Consider the following 14,593-nt stretch of genomic DNA (forward strand, 5'->3'; position numbering starts at 1 on the left):
GACATACATATAATTAAGGTAATCAAACTAATAATAATAAAGAGTAATAATAAAATATTAATTCAGCCCGTTTGGTGTTTTTGCAGAGGTGAGTAGAGTACCCAAAAACTGTACTCAAGTAAAAGTACTTATAGAAATATTTACTCAAGTAAAAGTAAAAGTACTAGTCTGAATAGTTACTTCAGTAAGAGTAAAAAAGTATCGAAAAAGTATCGGATAAAAAAACTACTCAAGTAGTTAGTTACTAGTTACTTTGGATCATATACTCTATATATATATAGAGTCTATTTTTATTTAGATATATAGATACAATTTATGTTATGTGTGTGTGTGTGTGTGTGTGTGTGTGTGTGTATTATTTTTTATTTATTTTTTTCATCAGCCTTTACGCCAGTCTTCAGTGTCACATAATCCTTCAGAAATCATTCCAATATGTTGATTTACTATCAATGATGTTTATGATTTTTAGCTTTCTATTCATCAAAGAATCCTAAACAAACTGTCACAGGTTCCAAAAAATATTAAGCATCAAAACTGTTTCCAGCGCTGGTAATACATCAATATATTAGAATGATTTATTAAATAACAAATTAAACTGAAAACTGGAGTAACAGCTGATGAAAATTCTGATTTGCATCACTGAATTAAATTATATTTTAAAGTATATTAATTATGTATTATATATGCAGGGTGCGATATATGTAACAATGTAAACATTGCATTGCTCATTGTTAGTTCATGTTAGATAATGCATTAATTAAGGTTACCAAATGAGACCTTATTGTAAAGTGTTGCCAAATAACCGTTACAAAAACTCTATGTCTAAAAAGAAACTAGGTCAGTTAGTAACTGTAAGACTAGAATGTTAGAATTGTCTCATGGAAGATACCCCTCTGCCTTACTGTTTTTGTTATTATTATTATTATTATTATTATTATTTATAGAGGGTACTGAAAATGATACCAGATACCCAATGGGCTGTGAAGTGACGATTAAAAGACAGCAAGAAGACAAAATGTATTTTTATTTTCTTTTATTGCATTATGGTTAAAAACAAAATACATTTGTATACATCAAATACAAAAGTGCTTAAAGATTCAAGGTCTTTCTACAGTTGCTGTACTCCCTGAAAACTCATCACTTCACTTTTAAATGATCAGAATATGAAAATGAAAGCTGAATGTGAGACTTATTTGACAGTTACTATCACTGAGGTGAAGCTTAAGTGACCGGTGATACAATGGTAGCAGTATAAACAATTACAAAAAAAAAAAAAAAAAGTGTATTAATTTTTTTTTACTATTAATGTTTGATGCATAAAACTGAGAATAAATGTTTTCAATTTAATTCAAGTTCATTTGTACAGTGCTTACCTAATAAACCTGTACAGTATATTGTTACTAAGATGCTTTACCATTTACCACTAAGAACAATTTTACCATAAAACTCTCACTGAGTTAAGCCGAAAGTGACATTAGTGATGATGAAAAACTCCCAAAGAAAGATATAAAACACTTTTTACAGATCTATATTTAGATTTGGATATTATTACCTATTTTCTGAAAACTACAACTGTTGTTATATTACATTTGTAAAAATAATCATGAATAATAATTTATGATTTCTGACCAGGCTTAAGAAAGCATTTTCAAAATCATTCCTCAAATTTTCAGAAAACCTCCAAAAACCTCTTTAAAACTCTTGTTTATATTGATGTAGTAATTAATTTGACAAGTATTAGTGTACATGATCTCTAAAGCCACATTTAATTGTAAATGTAAAGAGAAGTTAACTGATTGTTATGTCTTTGCAATCTTACAGTCATTACTTGCCCACATACTACAAAGCCGTGAAACAGCTGCCATGTTCCTCATGCCTTCACTTTTGTTTCAGTCAAATGGCAGCAGTGCTGACCTCAGAATGAAAATCAGGCCTTATAGTTCAGTTTCATCTTCTGATATTAGAAGCTTCAGTGTCCAGGACTAAAAAACAATACAAAATATATATGTATATATATAAATAGAAAGTGAAAGTTTCAGTCATAATTAAACTTAGAGGCTATAACAAATAAACCAACTGTTAACTATTTAGTATTAAACCATGTGTAGTATTGTTTTGATCTTTGCCTAAATGCAAATATGATCTCTAGGCCTACCTGATGTCACCATTTTCCGGATCATCTTCAACACTCCTTCCTGATTCATAATCTATTTAAAAACAACATTTCATGCATTACTCATTGATAGGAACTTATAAATGTATTAGTGCAGTCTATACAGCTGTATCTGTTTGCAGTCACTGGGATTGCACAAGTTTACAGCACTTTAGGCACCAGCCAATCCCTAACCTCCCAAAATGAGAGGGTTGCGCAAGGAAGGACCATTAAAACCTGTGGCAAACAAACTATGCAAATGATATACTGTGACATTCCCTCATGCGAGCAGCCGAAAGAGAATGAGAAAGAGAAAGAGCTGTGTATCAGAATGAGCCAGAGTTTCCATACTTTTCCACCAAATCTGCTTTCAGATTTAAAAGAAAAGAAAAGTGGGAAAGTGAAACAAATGATCCCCATGGAGAAACTATTCCAATGTGCAACTAATAGGCTTAGTTGAAACAGAAACAAAAAAGTCTTATAGAGAAGATGTTCAACCAAACCCTGTTGTTAAGAAAGAATTACACAAATTTAACATACTTAGAATAGGATGGGCAGAAGGTCGTCTATCTGTAAATAAATTGAGTGCAAAGATACCAGATATCACTACTGACTGTCAAACCTGTACTGTTAAATAGTCTTTAAGAACTATAGAGAAGCGAAAACACCACTCATTGCAGTTTCACTCACTGAAAAGACGTAGCTCAGAGCAGTCATGTTATGTCTAAATACATTCTAGCAAATCATGATAAGGAAGTAAGTCTATGCTATTTTGAGAAGTTTTTGAGAAACACAAGAATTTCCTGATACAAGATCTGCTAAGGCACATTCTTTCTAACTTTAAGTATTGCCACATTTCCCCTTTGAATGCCAAATAAGTGAAAAGCCTGTGTTTTACAGAAATCCCACCTGTAGACATATAATCAATAAAATGTATATGTAATATAAAATAAGTAGTTCAGTAAGTAGAACAGTAGTTCATTTGTTATCCTTAGAATGAATATTAAAGGAATACTCACCCCGAGTATGATTTCTTTTTCTGAAACACAACAGAGCAAACAGCAGGCCAACAGTAAGTGATCCAATGACCATCACACCAGCGACAATGTTTGTTGTATTAGATCCTGAAGAATCTGAATCTGGAGAAACAAAATGCATACAATTCACACAAGCACAGATTCTCCATGACAGTGTTGTAAAAATATATAATGAACTAAAATATTATCTTCAATACAATGGGCAGTTTTAGAAATCTGCTGACTCACAGTAACCTTAAATAGCTCTAGTAGACTATTGTGTGGCAGTGGCAGTCCATTATTGCACTCCTGTAAATTGTATTGCTAAGACAAATATAGACTCTAATGATACCAGTAAAACAATATAATATAATATTTCAAATCTCAATGTGCTTTGTCTCAAAACTTTCATTTTGAGAATGCATATTTTTACACAATGAAATATGATTATGTAAACACTCTTTAAATGGTGCTACGGTCAACTCTTAAACTGACATATGTCTAGACATAATAGCAGATCTTTTCAGCAGATCATCTCTGTTGCACAACCTGTTTGCTATGTAAAATAAGCACTCATAGAGATAAGAAAATTAAGCTTAATTACGTATAGCAGATGTGATCTTCAGTGTGTTTTCTCCATCTTGTACATATGTACTATTAAAGACGATGCATCTAAATGGTGCCATGTCCAAGACGATAGACTTGAAAGTCAGTTTACTAGACAAAGCCACAGATTTTACACCGCTGATGTCCTTGGGGTCTTTTGTCAGCACTGAATTCATTGTCCAATTGGTTCCAGAACGGTCAAACCAATGGATGGAGCCTGCTGGGTAGCCGTCAGTAGCATTGCAGTAAAGGCTGACAGGTCCTCCATCCATTACATTTTCAGGCCATGTGCTTGTGACAGGATCCTTGTACTTCGCTTTATTGAGAAAGAACAAAACAATGATAGGCACCAAGACTCTTGTAAGCAGGGTGGTGTGCTTGTATGTATTTTTAGATATAAGACTAAAGAAATTGAACCTCACCTATGACACTGATGCTAAGTTGTACGTCTTCAAAACCACTGTCGGTTACAACATGGTACAGATATTCACCCTCATCAGAAAACATTGTTTCAGAGATTTGCAGAGATGGACCCATTGAGGAGTTTTCAAGACTAAAGCGTTGATCTCCTGATCTTTTTGATTCTTCTTGAGCAAATAATGGCTCATCCTGTCCAACTTTTGTTAAATAAACTGCAACTATGTGGATTTCTTTTATGTCTTTGAAATAGCATCTGATAATTGTCTTCTGAGCAAAAGTTCCAACTGTAGGCAGGCATTCCAATTTCCACAAATCTGAAGAACACAGGATTACAAACATAAAATTTGAATTGTGGTACTTCAGAGGAAGCAAAACAAATTGCATGCGTATAATTACAAATTACATATTTGTAATTAAAGGAATGTTCATGGCTTTATACATGTAAAGTTCTGTTGACAGAATGTGGTATGCTGTTGATTAACCACAGAAAATAATTTACAGTATATTGCACTTAACTTGTACTGACCCTGGAACATAAACTGCTTTAAGCACAACAAACAGTGATAATCTCTAGTAATGTGGGGACATTCCTTAAACCCTAAAGTTCATTTTAACATTGAAAAACAGAAAATGCAATTAATCTGTGTATTAAAGCATGTACCTGTACCAGACCTCACAGCAGGGATGAAGAGAGAAACTACAAGCATAATCTTCACTGAAGACATGTTTACTCTGAAAAGTCAAAAAAAGACATAACAATAACAAAACAATAAATAAATGAATACATTTTGTTGCAGGTGTGTACTTTTTGAGATCAAACCCTATATCTGTAAATTCTTTTTTTTTTTTTTTTGTCTGGGTTTATGTGTACAATGATATTTCATAAAAAAAAAAATGAATAAAAAAGATAAATCCAGAATATAAATGATGTGCAAGTAATCATGGCCATTGATAAGCATAAGTAATTGATTACAGCTGAAAGAGTTTAAAGATATATAGAAAGATAGGCTATATTCTTAATGCTGATAATTACAGGGGGAAATGTAACATTGCAATAGTTTTTGCTAAATCATCAAGTATGTATAAATGTTTCATTGTGAATTTACAACTATATCCACGTTAAATTGAGACAACGCATCAAAAGAAAAAACTAGTCTTTTCTGTGGCTTCCTTCTGTAAGTATTGGCCATATTCGTTGTATTTTCCTAACACTGTATGTTGTTGTAACGTAGCCTACGTATTGTAACATAGCTGCCTTGATAATCTGTTGTTTGTGGTTTCTTATCTGATAACATTTTTGTTCCCTTTTATAATATTTTGCATTTGCTGCTTAACAAAGTATTAATTCTATACCAGTAAATGAAAAAAGAAAAGAAAAGAAAAAATATTGGTTATGTATTAAAGAATAAACAATAGTTGACCTCCAGAGGCCGAGTTAACCCACCTTGGTGTATTTTTGCGGTAAAGTTTATTGTTCACACGACAACGCATGCGCACAGACAGGTTTTATACGTGAACAGTTCCGTGTATGAAACGCATTAATAGAATCTATATCAAATATGTTAAGAGCCACTGCTCACGACAAATAAGCATAAGAGAGAGATAACGTAACACTTCACATTAATGTGCCCAGATCTTAATCCCACTGTCTTTTATTCTAAAGCGGTATGTTTATATTAAGTTTACTAAACTGTTGCTTATACATAGTTCACGCTAAAGAACATTCAAATATAACACAATCGGATTTAGACCAAAACAGCATAGAAAACTTACTGTGTAAATGTTCTTCAAATGGACAAGGCGCGAGGAACACAACCGAACGAATGATCGACAGCACGTTTCACTTTCATTATGACTGAATTTTTTTTTTTTTTTTTTTTTTTTTTTTTTTTTTTTTTAGCCACACCCAGTGGAGCTAACTTGTTAAACAAGTTTTGCAACCCTTCTCCTTTTCCAGTTCATTCCAGTGGAGCTAACTTGTTACACAAGTTCAATTAAATACTGGGGCCGTTTCCTCAAAAAGTTATGTTGCGTCTTTCAATGTTTATTCATATGTTTGAAGTTCAAAAAATATGGAGACTTGTTAGCATTTTTTTATTTGTTTTAATGAACTCTCAACTATACGGTGAGAGGACATGGTCGGTTCACTTAGTTTTGTCGTGGCCACGACATAATAACTCGTGGGAACGTGATAATATGTGTGCAGGCGCGCTGGAAGCTGTTTCATGCGGGGGGGGCTGAGGGCTGGGTTGGAAAATATGTGACGTCATTATGTTGTGACTGACGACATGAAATTTCTCTACTAGTCTTCTCCCCTGGCGTGATTGTTACTGTTTTATACACAACAATTGTACTTGATGTACTTGTACTTTGATGTTTAATAAAAATAAATAAATAAAAAAATAATAAAAAAAAAATATCTGTACTGTTTAGTCTATGTGTTGTAGCCATTAAAGAAAACATATTTGGTTTCATATTTGTTTAAATATTATAGGCTAATGTCATTTTTTTATTTATTTAATCAATGTTTATTATGAAAGTGAGCATGCAGCATGAGAAATATATGATACATCATGCGCAATAGCCTATGAGACATGGAGTGGGTAAGACTTGATTTTGACCACTTTATTGAGTTTTTTTTGTAGAAAGACTCTGTTTAAAAGATTTTCGTTTTGTATAAATTTGTATCTTAATTTTGATCAATATTTTATCAACCCATTGCCTGTATTTAATAAACAAGCAAATATATTAGCAGACAATGTAATAAGGTGCCGGCACATCACTTGTATTGCACGTGAACTGGAGGGCGCAGAAACTCAGCTTGTGCCTCACAGACAGTTTTGAGAAATATAGGCTATCTATTATAGAAAGCTTAAAAATGTCTACTTTTAAACGAAAATATTCAAAAACGAAAAGAAATAGGCTCTGAATATGTAGGCCTAATGAAATGTGCATTTCTCTCTGGCGTTCATGGCGAGTCCGCATCGTCTTTGCAGCGACACAGAAAACACCATTTTATTAATAAACAATTAAATGTCTCCTTGCTATTTTTGACAAATTCATAATCATTTCTTCAGCAGCCGGTTCTTTGTGGCAAAATTATGCATGCGGTCGTGCGCTTGAGAGCGGCTAGTAAACGTCCATTATTCTGATCGGAACAAAGCATGACAAATTCTACATTTATTTCATTTTCTCCATAGAAATGAGAGGCCAAGTCACAAGTCAAATAATTTTTTTATTTACAATAATAGTGATTGTCGGAAGAGATGGCTTCCCTTGGCTTCAGGGAGAAAACGCCACTGAGAACGGGGATGGTCATTTTCTGAAAAAGTCGCCGTTTCATCGACGTTATTGTTGACATCCTTTGTTTAAGAAGAATTCCCATCACTATTTTTACTTTTCTTAACTGTGTTACCCGAAAAAAAGTCCGAAATACGTTTCTGCTGCTTATTGCTAGCCATGACCAAACAAGTGTGAGGTGGCGGAAGCATTCCTGAGGAGGCTAGGTTAGTCTTTTATCAACGAAATATTAAAATAATTAATCATTAGTTTATATCTTATACACTATATCTTAATCTCACATTAAACACATTGTTATGTCTGTTTTTTTTTTTTGTTTTTGTTTTTTCACGTTTTTAAGTACAATATTAGGTTAGTCCACAGCCCCCCACCAGGGGGGGCTGATGCTATGACGGGGGGGGGGGGGGGGCTGCAGCCCCCGCAGCACCCCCCTTCCCGCGCCATTGTATGTGTGGCCACGAAATATTAATTCGTGTGAACGTCTTATTTTTAATTATTATTTCTAATTATTATAATAACCATATGCCTTGGCTACGGGACTTTATTGCGTGTGATAGTCAGCATTCAAAAGAAGTTTATCATGAATAAATAATAAACAGAATGAATAATTGTTTTAATGAATGAATAAATAGATTCATTTGTAAATGAAAACACAACACGCTCATTTATCATCACATCACGTCAAAACTTTATTGGCATAATTGTCAGATAAATGATAAATGAGCCTGTTGTGTTTTCATTTACAAATTAAAGTAGTTATAGCCCCGTCAAGCACCACCATAGCAGTCACTGGCACGTAATAAAGTCCGGTAGCCAAGGCATATGGTTAATATAATAATAAAATATTTTCTATAATAATATAATATTTTCTTAATTCAAAATCAAATATTATAATGAATACATCTCTGATAATCCCGGGTTGCTATGGTCACGCAGGTTTGTTTACGCATTAAACTCATGGCCACGAGAAAAACATGTTGTTCCCTCAACATAAGTCGTGGCCACAAGAAATGGATGTCATTCCCTCAACATAACATCTCGAGGCCACGACATAAGGATGTCGTTACATCGACAAAATGATCTCGTGGGCTCGACATAATATGACGTTCCCACGAATTAACATCTCATGGCCACGACATATTATCACGTTCCCATGAATTATTATTTCGTGGCCACGACAAAACTAAGTGAACCGACCATGTCCTCTCACGGGCACCGTACAATTCAGCAATAGCACATATACTTTTTTCTGGTCCCTTACTGTCATCTAGAGGTCTAAGATGGTATTGAACGCAACATTTAATGTTTTGTGAATTTTAATTTGTTTTTGTAAAATTTAAATTGTAAAATGTCGTCTTAAGTGAAGATTTTTAATCCTGTTAGTCAAAGATTCAGGGCTAAAAATGAAACAAAATACCAAATAAAACAACATTAGCATGAGAACACACATTAATACTAAAAATATGGGCTGTGATATAATAATGTTTATGTTAATCATTTTGAAACATTTAAACCAGGCTGGGTTAACCATACAGTATTACTCAACACTGATTACTGTCAGACTTTCAAAGTCCTTCATCAGTTGAATTAAGATTTTAATAGGCCTAATTTAATTTTAAAGTGCAGCCACCATAAAATCAGACTTAAGCAGCTCTTTTTACTTTGAGGTCGTTCTGAGGTTAAACTAAGCAAGTGCTACCAAAAACAAATATTCTGTGATAAAGTAATCCATATGAAAACAACGCGATGTCCGTCTTTCACGTCTCCCTTCATTATATCTAATGCGGCACGCCCACGCGCCGAGCGCGCTATTGTTATTATAAGCGTCCACGTGAAGCTTGCGGCGGTAACCGCCCTCATCAGAGCAAACAAAGCAGCGAGACTGTACTTCACGTTTTTTAAATGCTACTGTTCGCTTCGCGCTGAGAGGAATAAGACCATTCACCTCAATAAGACCTAGAGGAATAACATTTGGATTACCTCAGAAAGAAGAACGAAGCGGCTGACCCAGCAGAGACAAACATGAGTAAGTCTTTTTTTTTTTATTATTAATCTACTTGAATGAGTTTTTATATAACTTGTACACATATTACTAGTTAGACTTTTCCCAAACTATAATTCCTGACTAAATGTATAATCAGGTGAAACATTATGAAGTTTCATTACATCATCTCAATGTTTCACGATGCCGGCATGTTTTTTTTTTATTTTATTTTTTTATGTTCTATAACGTAGACAGCAATACGATATAAAAGTTATATGAGTTATAATGTTGCTAGCTTAATGTCAGCAAGAATGATTAGACAAAACTTTACTGAGATAGGCTATTCTCTGTATATACATTTTAGAATTGCTAGGTATGTGACGTTCATTTATATATTTCAACATGACACATGAGCCTGCATTTATTTGATCCAAAATACAGAAAGTTGAATTTGCTAAAGCAGTAATATTGTGAAATATTTTTACTTTTTAACTTATTTAGCACACAAGTGATGATAAATACAAAGATCATGTTAGAAACGATGCTGTTCTTTCAATTAATACAAAAAAATTTGTTTTCATTTATTTTCAAAATTAATAATAATAATGTTTTTTTTTGAGTAGCAAATCAGAATATTAGAAAGATTTCTGAAGGATCGTGTGACTGGAGTAATGATGATAAAAATTCAGCTTTGAAAGTCAGATTTGATTGTTGCTAATAAACTGTTTAACTGCACTCACAAGTGAATCTCAATTTATTTTGTGGGATAGTTAAATATATTCTAAATAAACTACAAACCTAAAAATATATACATTTATTTTGTCCTAACATTCTTTCTTGTAACTCTTCCCTCTCAGTCACTCACCTGCCTGAAAGGCTCATTATGCAGCTCATTATGTGGGTCTTTATCTTCTTAGGTGTGAATCACACAAGTATTCATGATAGTTGACGCCTACTCGCATATGCCCTTTTGAAACAAAAAGTGTCTTAGTAATTTTAAATTAATCTATTGTTTTCTGTGAGTGAGTAAACAAGATGATTTTCACATCATTTTGAAGCAAAAATTCTAGGCTACAAGCTCCAGGTTTGACAGGCCTGTGAACAAATGTTGTGTATTTGTTTTGTGACCTTATTTCAGTGACTTCAAAATTTTAGTTTTTTACTAACCACGCATAAACATTGTTTTCTCAAAAACACAATCATGTACATACATGCTATTTATGTATTATTGTAGCCCAGTTTGTACTGATTACAGTGTTATTAGACTTTAGCAATGTATCTATTTATAAGCAACTGAAAAAAGCACAAAAGTCAGGGGATGTCAAAAGTTCTCCAGGCCCCCAAAACCCCCTAGACCTCAGAGGATTTAATACAGATTTAAAAAAGGTTATACTGTTGAAATAAAATCTTTGCATAGCTATAACAGGAAACACTGGCATCTAACAATACTTTGAAAAAAAAATCATATATGTAAAGCCAAATAGGTAATAAAGTGAAAGTGAAAGTGACATGACATTCAGCCAAGTATGGTGACCCATACTCAGAATTCGTGCTCTGCATTTAACCCATCCGAAGTGCACACACACAGAGCAGTGAAACACACACACACTGTGAACACACACCCGGAGCAGTGGGCAGCCATTTTTATGCTGCGGCGCCCGGGGAGCAGTTGGGGGTTCGATGTCATGGTATTGAAGGTGGAGAGAGAACTGTACATGCACTCCCCCCACCCACAATTCCTGCCGGCCTGAGACTCAAACTCACAACCCTTCGATTGGGAGTCCGACTCTCTAACCATTAGGCCACGACTTCAGTTCTATCATGGCAACTCTCGGAGGGATTGGCATGGTAATGTACATGACAATGTTAATGTATTCTGTCTTGGCAGAATAGATCTGCTACGCTGCTGCTGCTGTGGCAGAGCAAGTACCAAGACTTGCTACTGCCAATACATCCACAACATGCTGCTGTGAGCATATTGCTGTTGCAAAAATAACATACATGAAATAACCCCATAGCATACACGAATCACCTCGTAGCATATCTATACAGGTGGAGCTGGGGAAGGTGGGGGGTTTCTGAATCAAGCTGCACTGCCACAGCAAGCTCTAGTCCTATATTTGAATGTTGAGCAGCGAGATTATTGGCTACCAATACAAGAGAGAACCAATCAGCTGCCATGTGATAATGATGTCATTACGTCAGATTGAGTTAGACCCATCGGACTGCAGAATTAGAATTTCATGCCAAAACTCTGTATTTATCAAATATGCATGTGTCCTATTCTGTGTCCTAAATAGGACACAGTCTTATCTGTCTCCAGAGACATTGGTGTCTCATTTTTTGAGCAGTCAATCAAATCTGTATGTGTGTGAAAATATTCAGATGTAACCCCTTTTGTAATCAGTAAGGGGTTGTGATTAGGTGTGGGGTTTGGAATAGGCAACGAAAATAGTTTCAAATAAAGCCAAAGCACAACATTTGATTCTCCAAGCAACACAGAGGTGTTTCGTTAATGAATGAATCGTTTAAGTGAATGATTCAATGATCAATGATCACTCGTTAAGACAGTAACATGCTGTCATCTACTGGGCATTTTACTTTTTTTATATTTATTGTATAATTTCATTTTTAATGATTTTTAAGATGCGCTGTTGTTGTTTCATATTTATTTACACACTTTTTGCCGTCAAACTGTTGTTGGGGAAGTAAGGAGGAAAGGACAATAACTAATATAACTATTGCTATATTGTCCTTTTCTCCTTACTTCACAAATTGAAGTAAACTACAAAACACAATACAAAACCAAAATTACCAACTTATTTTACCTATAGACAGATTTCTTTATAGCATTGTGAACTAAAAGTGCATTGTGCCCAAAATATCCTTAGCACACAGATCAATATTTTCCAGTTTTAAAAATGACTGATGATTGTAACCTGTGATGCAAAGTAACTGTATTGCACGTTATTTCATAACCTTGTTGCCTATTTTGACAGCCTGTAATACAGCCTTAACTTCTTTTGGTGCCTGTAGTGCACCGTGGTGGATAGAAACTAACCTTAATTACATTTGATTGTGATCTTTAACACCATTTCTGGACATTAGGATGATGCTTATAAGTTGTGCCATATTAGAGTCAATAGAATTGAATGTCATGCAAACAAAACCATAGATTTTCTTAGATTATATTATAGCCATATAAGATCTTTAGCTTTTTTCATGACTGAATTAACAGTCCAAACAGTTTGATTGTTCAGCCAGTGGATGGTACAGCAGCACCGTAAAGGTCGATCGGTTATATTTTCAAGCCATGAGTTTGTAATAGCCAGCCAGACTCATTTTGAAAGCGAAACTGAGTCTTAAACAACTGACATTTGTGAATGTGAATGTTGTATAAAACTGAGACGTAAATAGATTATTAAAGCTGCAAGCAGCGATGAAAAGGCCCTTGCACCCGGGCTCACCACCACCCGTTGGCCAAAGGAAAACAGCGAATGTTGGGCCATATGCTTATAAAATGGACACATTTCCTGCTGCCAACAGGTGGCGCTATGATTATATCTGAATATTGCCATGTAAATGTCTTCAGGCCAGGACTCTTACCAAACATTCATGTGAAGTTTGGGTCAAAACAAACAATTCACTTCTGACATAATGTAGAACAACGAATTTCCTGTTGCCAGAAGGTGGTGCTATGACTATAAATGAATATTGGCCTTAAGATGAGTTCAGGCTAGGACTCATACCAAACATGTGAAGTTTGGGGCAGACCAGACCTTGCATGTTTAAGTTAGTTTAGAATAAGTAATTTCCTGTTGCCAACAGGTGGCGGTATGATTATAACTGAAATATTGGCCTTAAGATCTGTTAAGGACAGGACTCTTATCAAACATGTGAAGTTTAGGGCAGATCAGACATTGCATGTTTAAGTTAGTATAAAACAAGTCATTTCCTGTTGCCTATTGAAAATATGAGCATGTAGATGTCTTCAGGCCAGGACTCTAATCAACCGTGAAGTTTGAGGCAAATTGGACATTGTATGCATGTATTACAGTAATGTTCTGTTTTACTGCATTAATAGCATGCTTTAACACTTAGCTAAGTGTTGCTAGCATGTTTTAGCATTCTTCTAGAATGTTGCCAATCTATATAACAATTTTTGATGCTTTTTATTATGTTGCTAGGAGTCCATAACAGTGTTAAACATGTCACTTCCTGTTGCCAGCAGGTGGCACTATGACAATAATCGAAAACGGGCATGTTGAAGTGTTCAGGACAGAACTCTTATCAAATATGGGGCAGTTTGGACACTGCATGCCTGAGTTACAGTAACTTCCTGTTTCACTGCATTAATAGCATGCTTTAGCACTTAGCTAAATGTTGCTAGCATGTTTTAGTATGTTTCTAGCATGTTGCCAGCCTATTTAACACTTGTTGACGCTTTTTAATATGTTCTTAAGAGTCCATAACAGTGTTACCCTTACGAAAAAGAAGTTTATTCAAGTGTGCTATTAGTATACTTCTTTTAAACTAAAAATAGGATAGTATGCTTTGTTTACTTTTTATGTACTTCTCAGAAATGGGCTTTATGTACTTCTCAGAAATATACTTAAAATGACATTTAAGTACACTTGACTTATACTTACAAAAAGTCTAAATATACTTGAACTATACTTAAGTATACTTAATAAAATAAACTTGAAGTATACTACTTTTTGGTAAGGGTAACCATGTTACTTCCCGTTGCCAGCAGGTGGCCCTATGACTATAACTGAATTTGGGCATGGGTGTTTGTTCAGGACAAAACATCTATGAAACCTGTGAATTTTGAGGCAGATCGGACATTGCTTGCCTGAGTTACAGCAACTTCCTGTTTCATGGCAAGGCAAGGCACTTTTATTTATAGAGCACATTTCAAACAGCCACTGCTGACCAAAGTGCTGTACAATCAGTTCAGACAATATAAAATACATCAGCAGACACAAAAACATCGTAACCCATCATAAAAAACACATCAAAAAATTACATTTAACCAAAAGCCAAAGAGAAAAAATAAGTCTTTAGTGAAGATTTAAAACTATCAACAGTGGAAGACAACCTTAGGTGTTCCGG

General features: G+C 34.6%; 2 protein-coding genes across 4 annotated transcripts in view; both read right to left on the reverse strand.

Moving 5' to 3' along the window:
- The window catches only part of usp43a (ubiquitin specific peptidase 43a), a 379,370-nt gene that overhangs the window by 218,384 nt on the left and 146,393 nt on the right, over positions 1-14,593 (reverse strand). The window lies entirely within an intron of this gene.
- LOC109062232 lies at positions 1,019-6,090 on the reverse strand. 2 transcript variants are annotated; one of them, XM_019079322.2, is made up of 8 exons: positions 5,968-6,090; positions 4,856-4,926; positions 4,197-4,508; positions 3,773-4,090; positions 3,172-3,291; positions 2,693-2,722; positions 2,156-2,207; positions 1,019-1,982 (listed from the first exon to the last, which is right to left on the reverse strand). In XM_019079322.2, exons 2-8 carry the CDS (start codon positions 4,917-4,919, stop codon positions 1,970-1,972), a joined length of 909 nt encoding a protein of 302 aa, XP_018934867.1. In that variant the 5' UTR covers positions 4,920-4,926; positions 5,968-6,090; the 3' UTR covers positions 1,019-1,969. The 2 variants fall into 2 exon arrangements, with proteins under 2 accessions (XP_018934867.1, XP_018934868.1); XM_019079323.2 differs by lacking the exon at positions 2,693-2,722 and having other exon boundaries at positions 5,968-6,056.

The sequence above is a fragment of the Cyprinus carpio genome, chromosome A6 (assembly GCF_018340385.1).
Source record: "Cyprinus carpio isolate SPL01 chromosome A6, ASM1834038v1, whole genome shotgun sequence".
Taxonomy (NCBI): Eukaryota; Metazoa; Chordata; class Actinopteri; order Cypriniformes; family Cyprinidae; genus Cyprinus; species Cyprinus carpio.

Excerpts from the sequence above, each read along its gene's own strand:
- LOC109062232 (XM_019079322.2), bottom strand. The coding sequence starts at position 4,919 with ATGTCTTCAGTGAAGATTATGCTTGTAGTTTCTCTCTTCATCCCTGCT. Across the intron at positions 4,509-4,855 it reads TGCTGTGAGGTCTGGTACAG|ATTTGTGGAAATTGGAATGC; the intron begins GTACATGCTTTA and ends TGTGTTCTTCAG. Across the intron at positions 3,292-3,772 it reads GAAGATCACATCTGCTATAC|ATTCAGATTCTTCAGGATCT; the intron begins GTAATTAAGCTT and ends TTGTTTCTCCAG.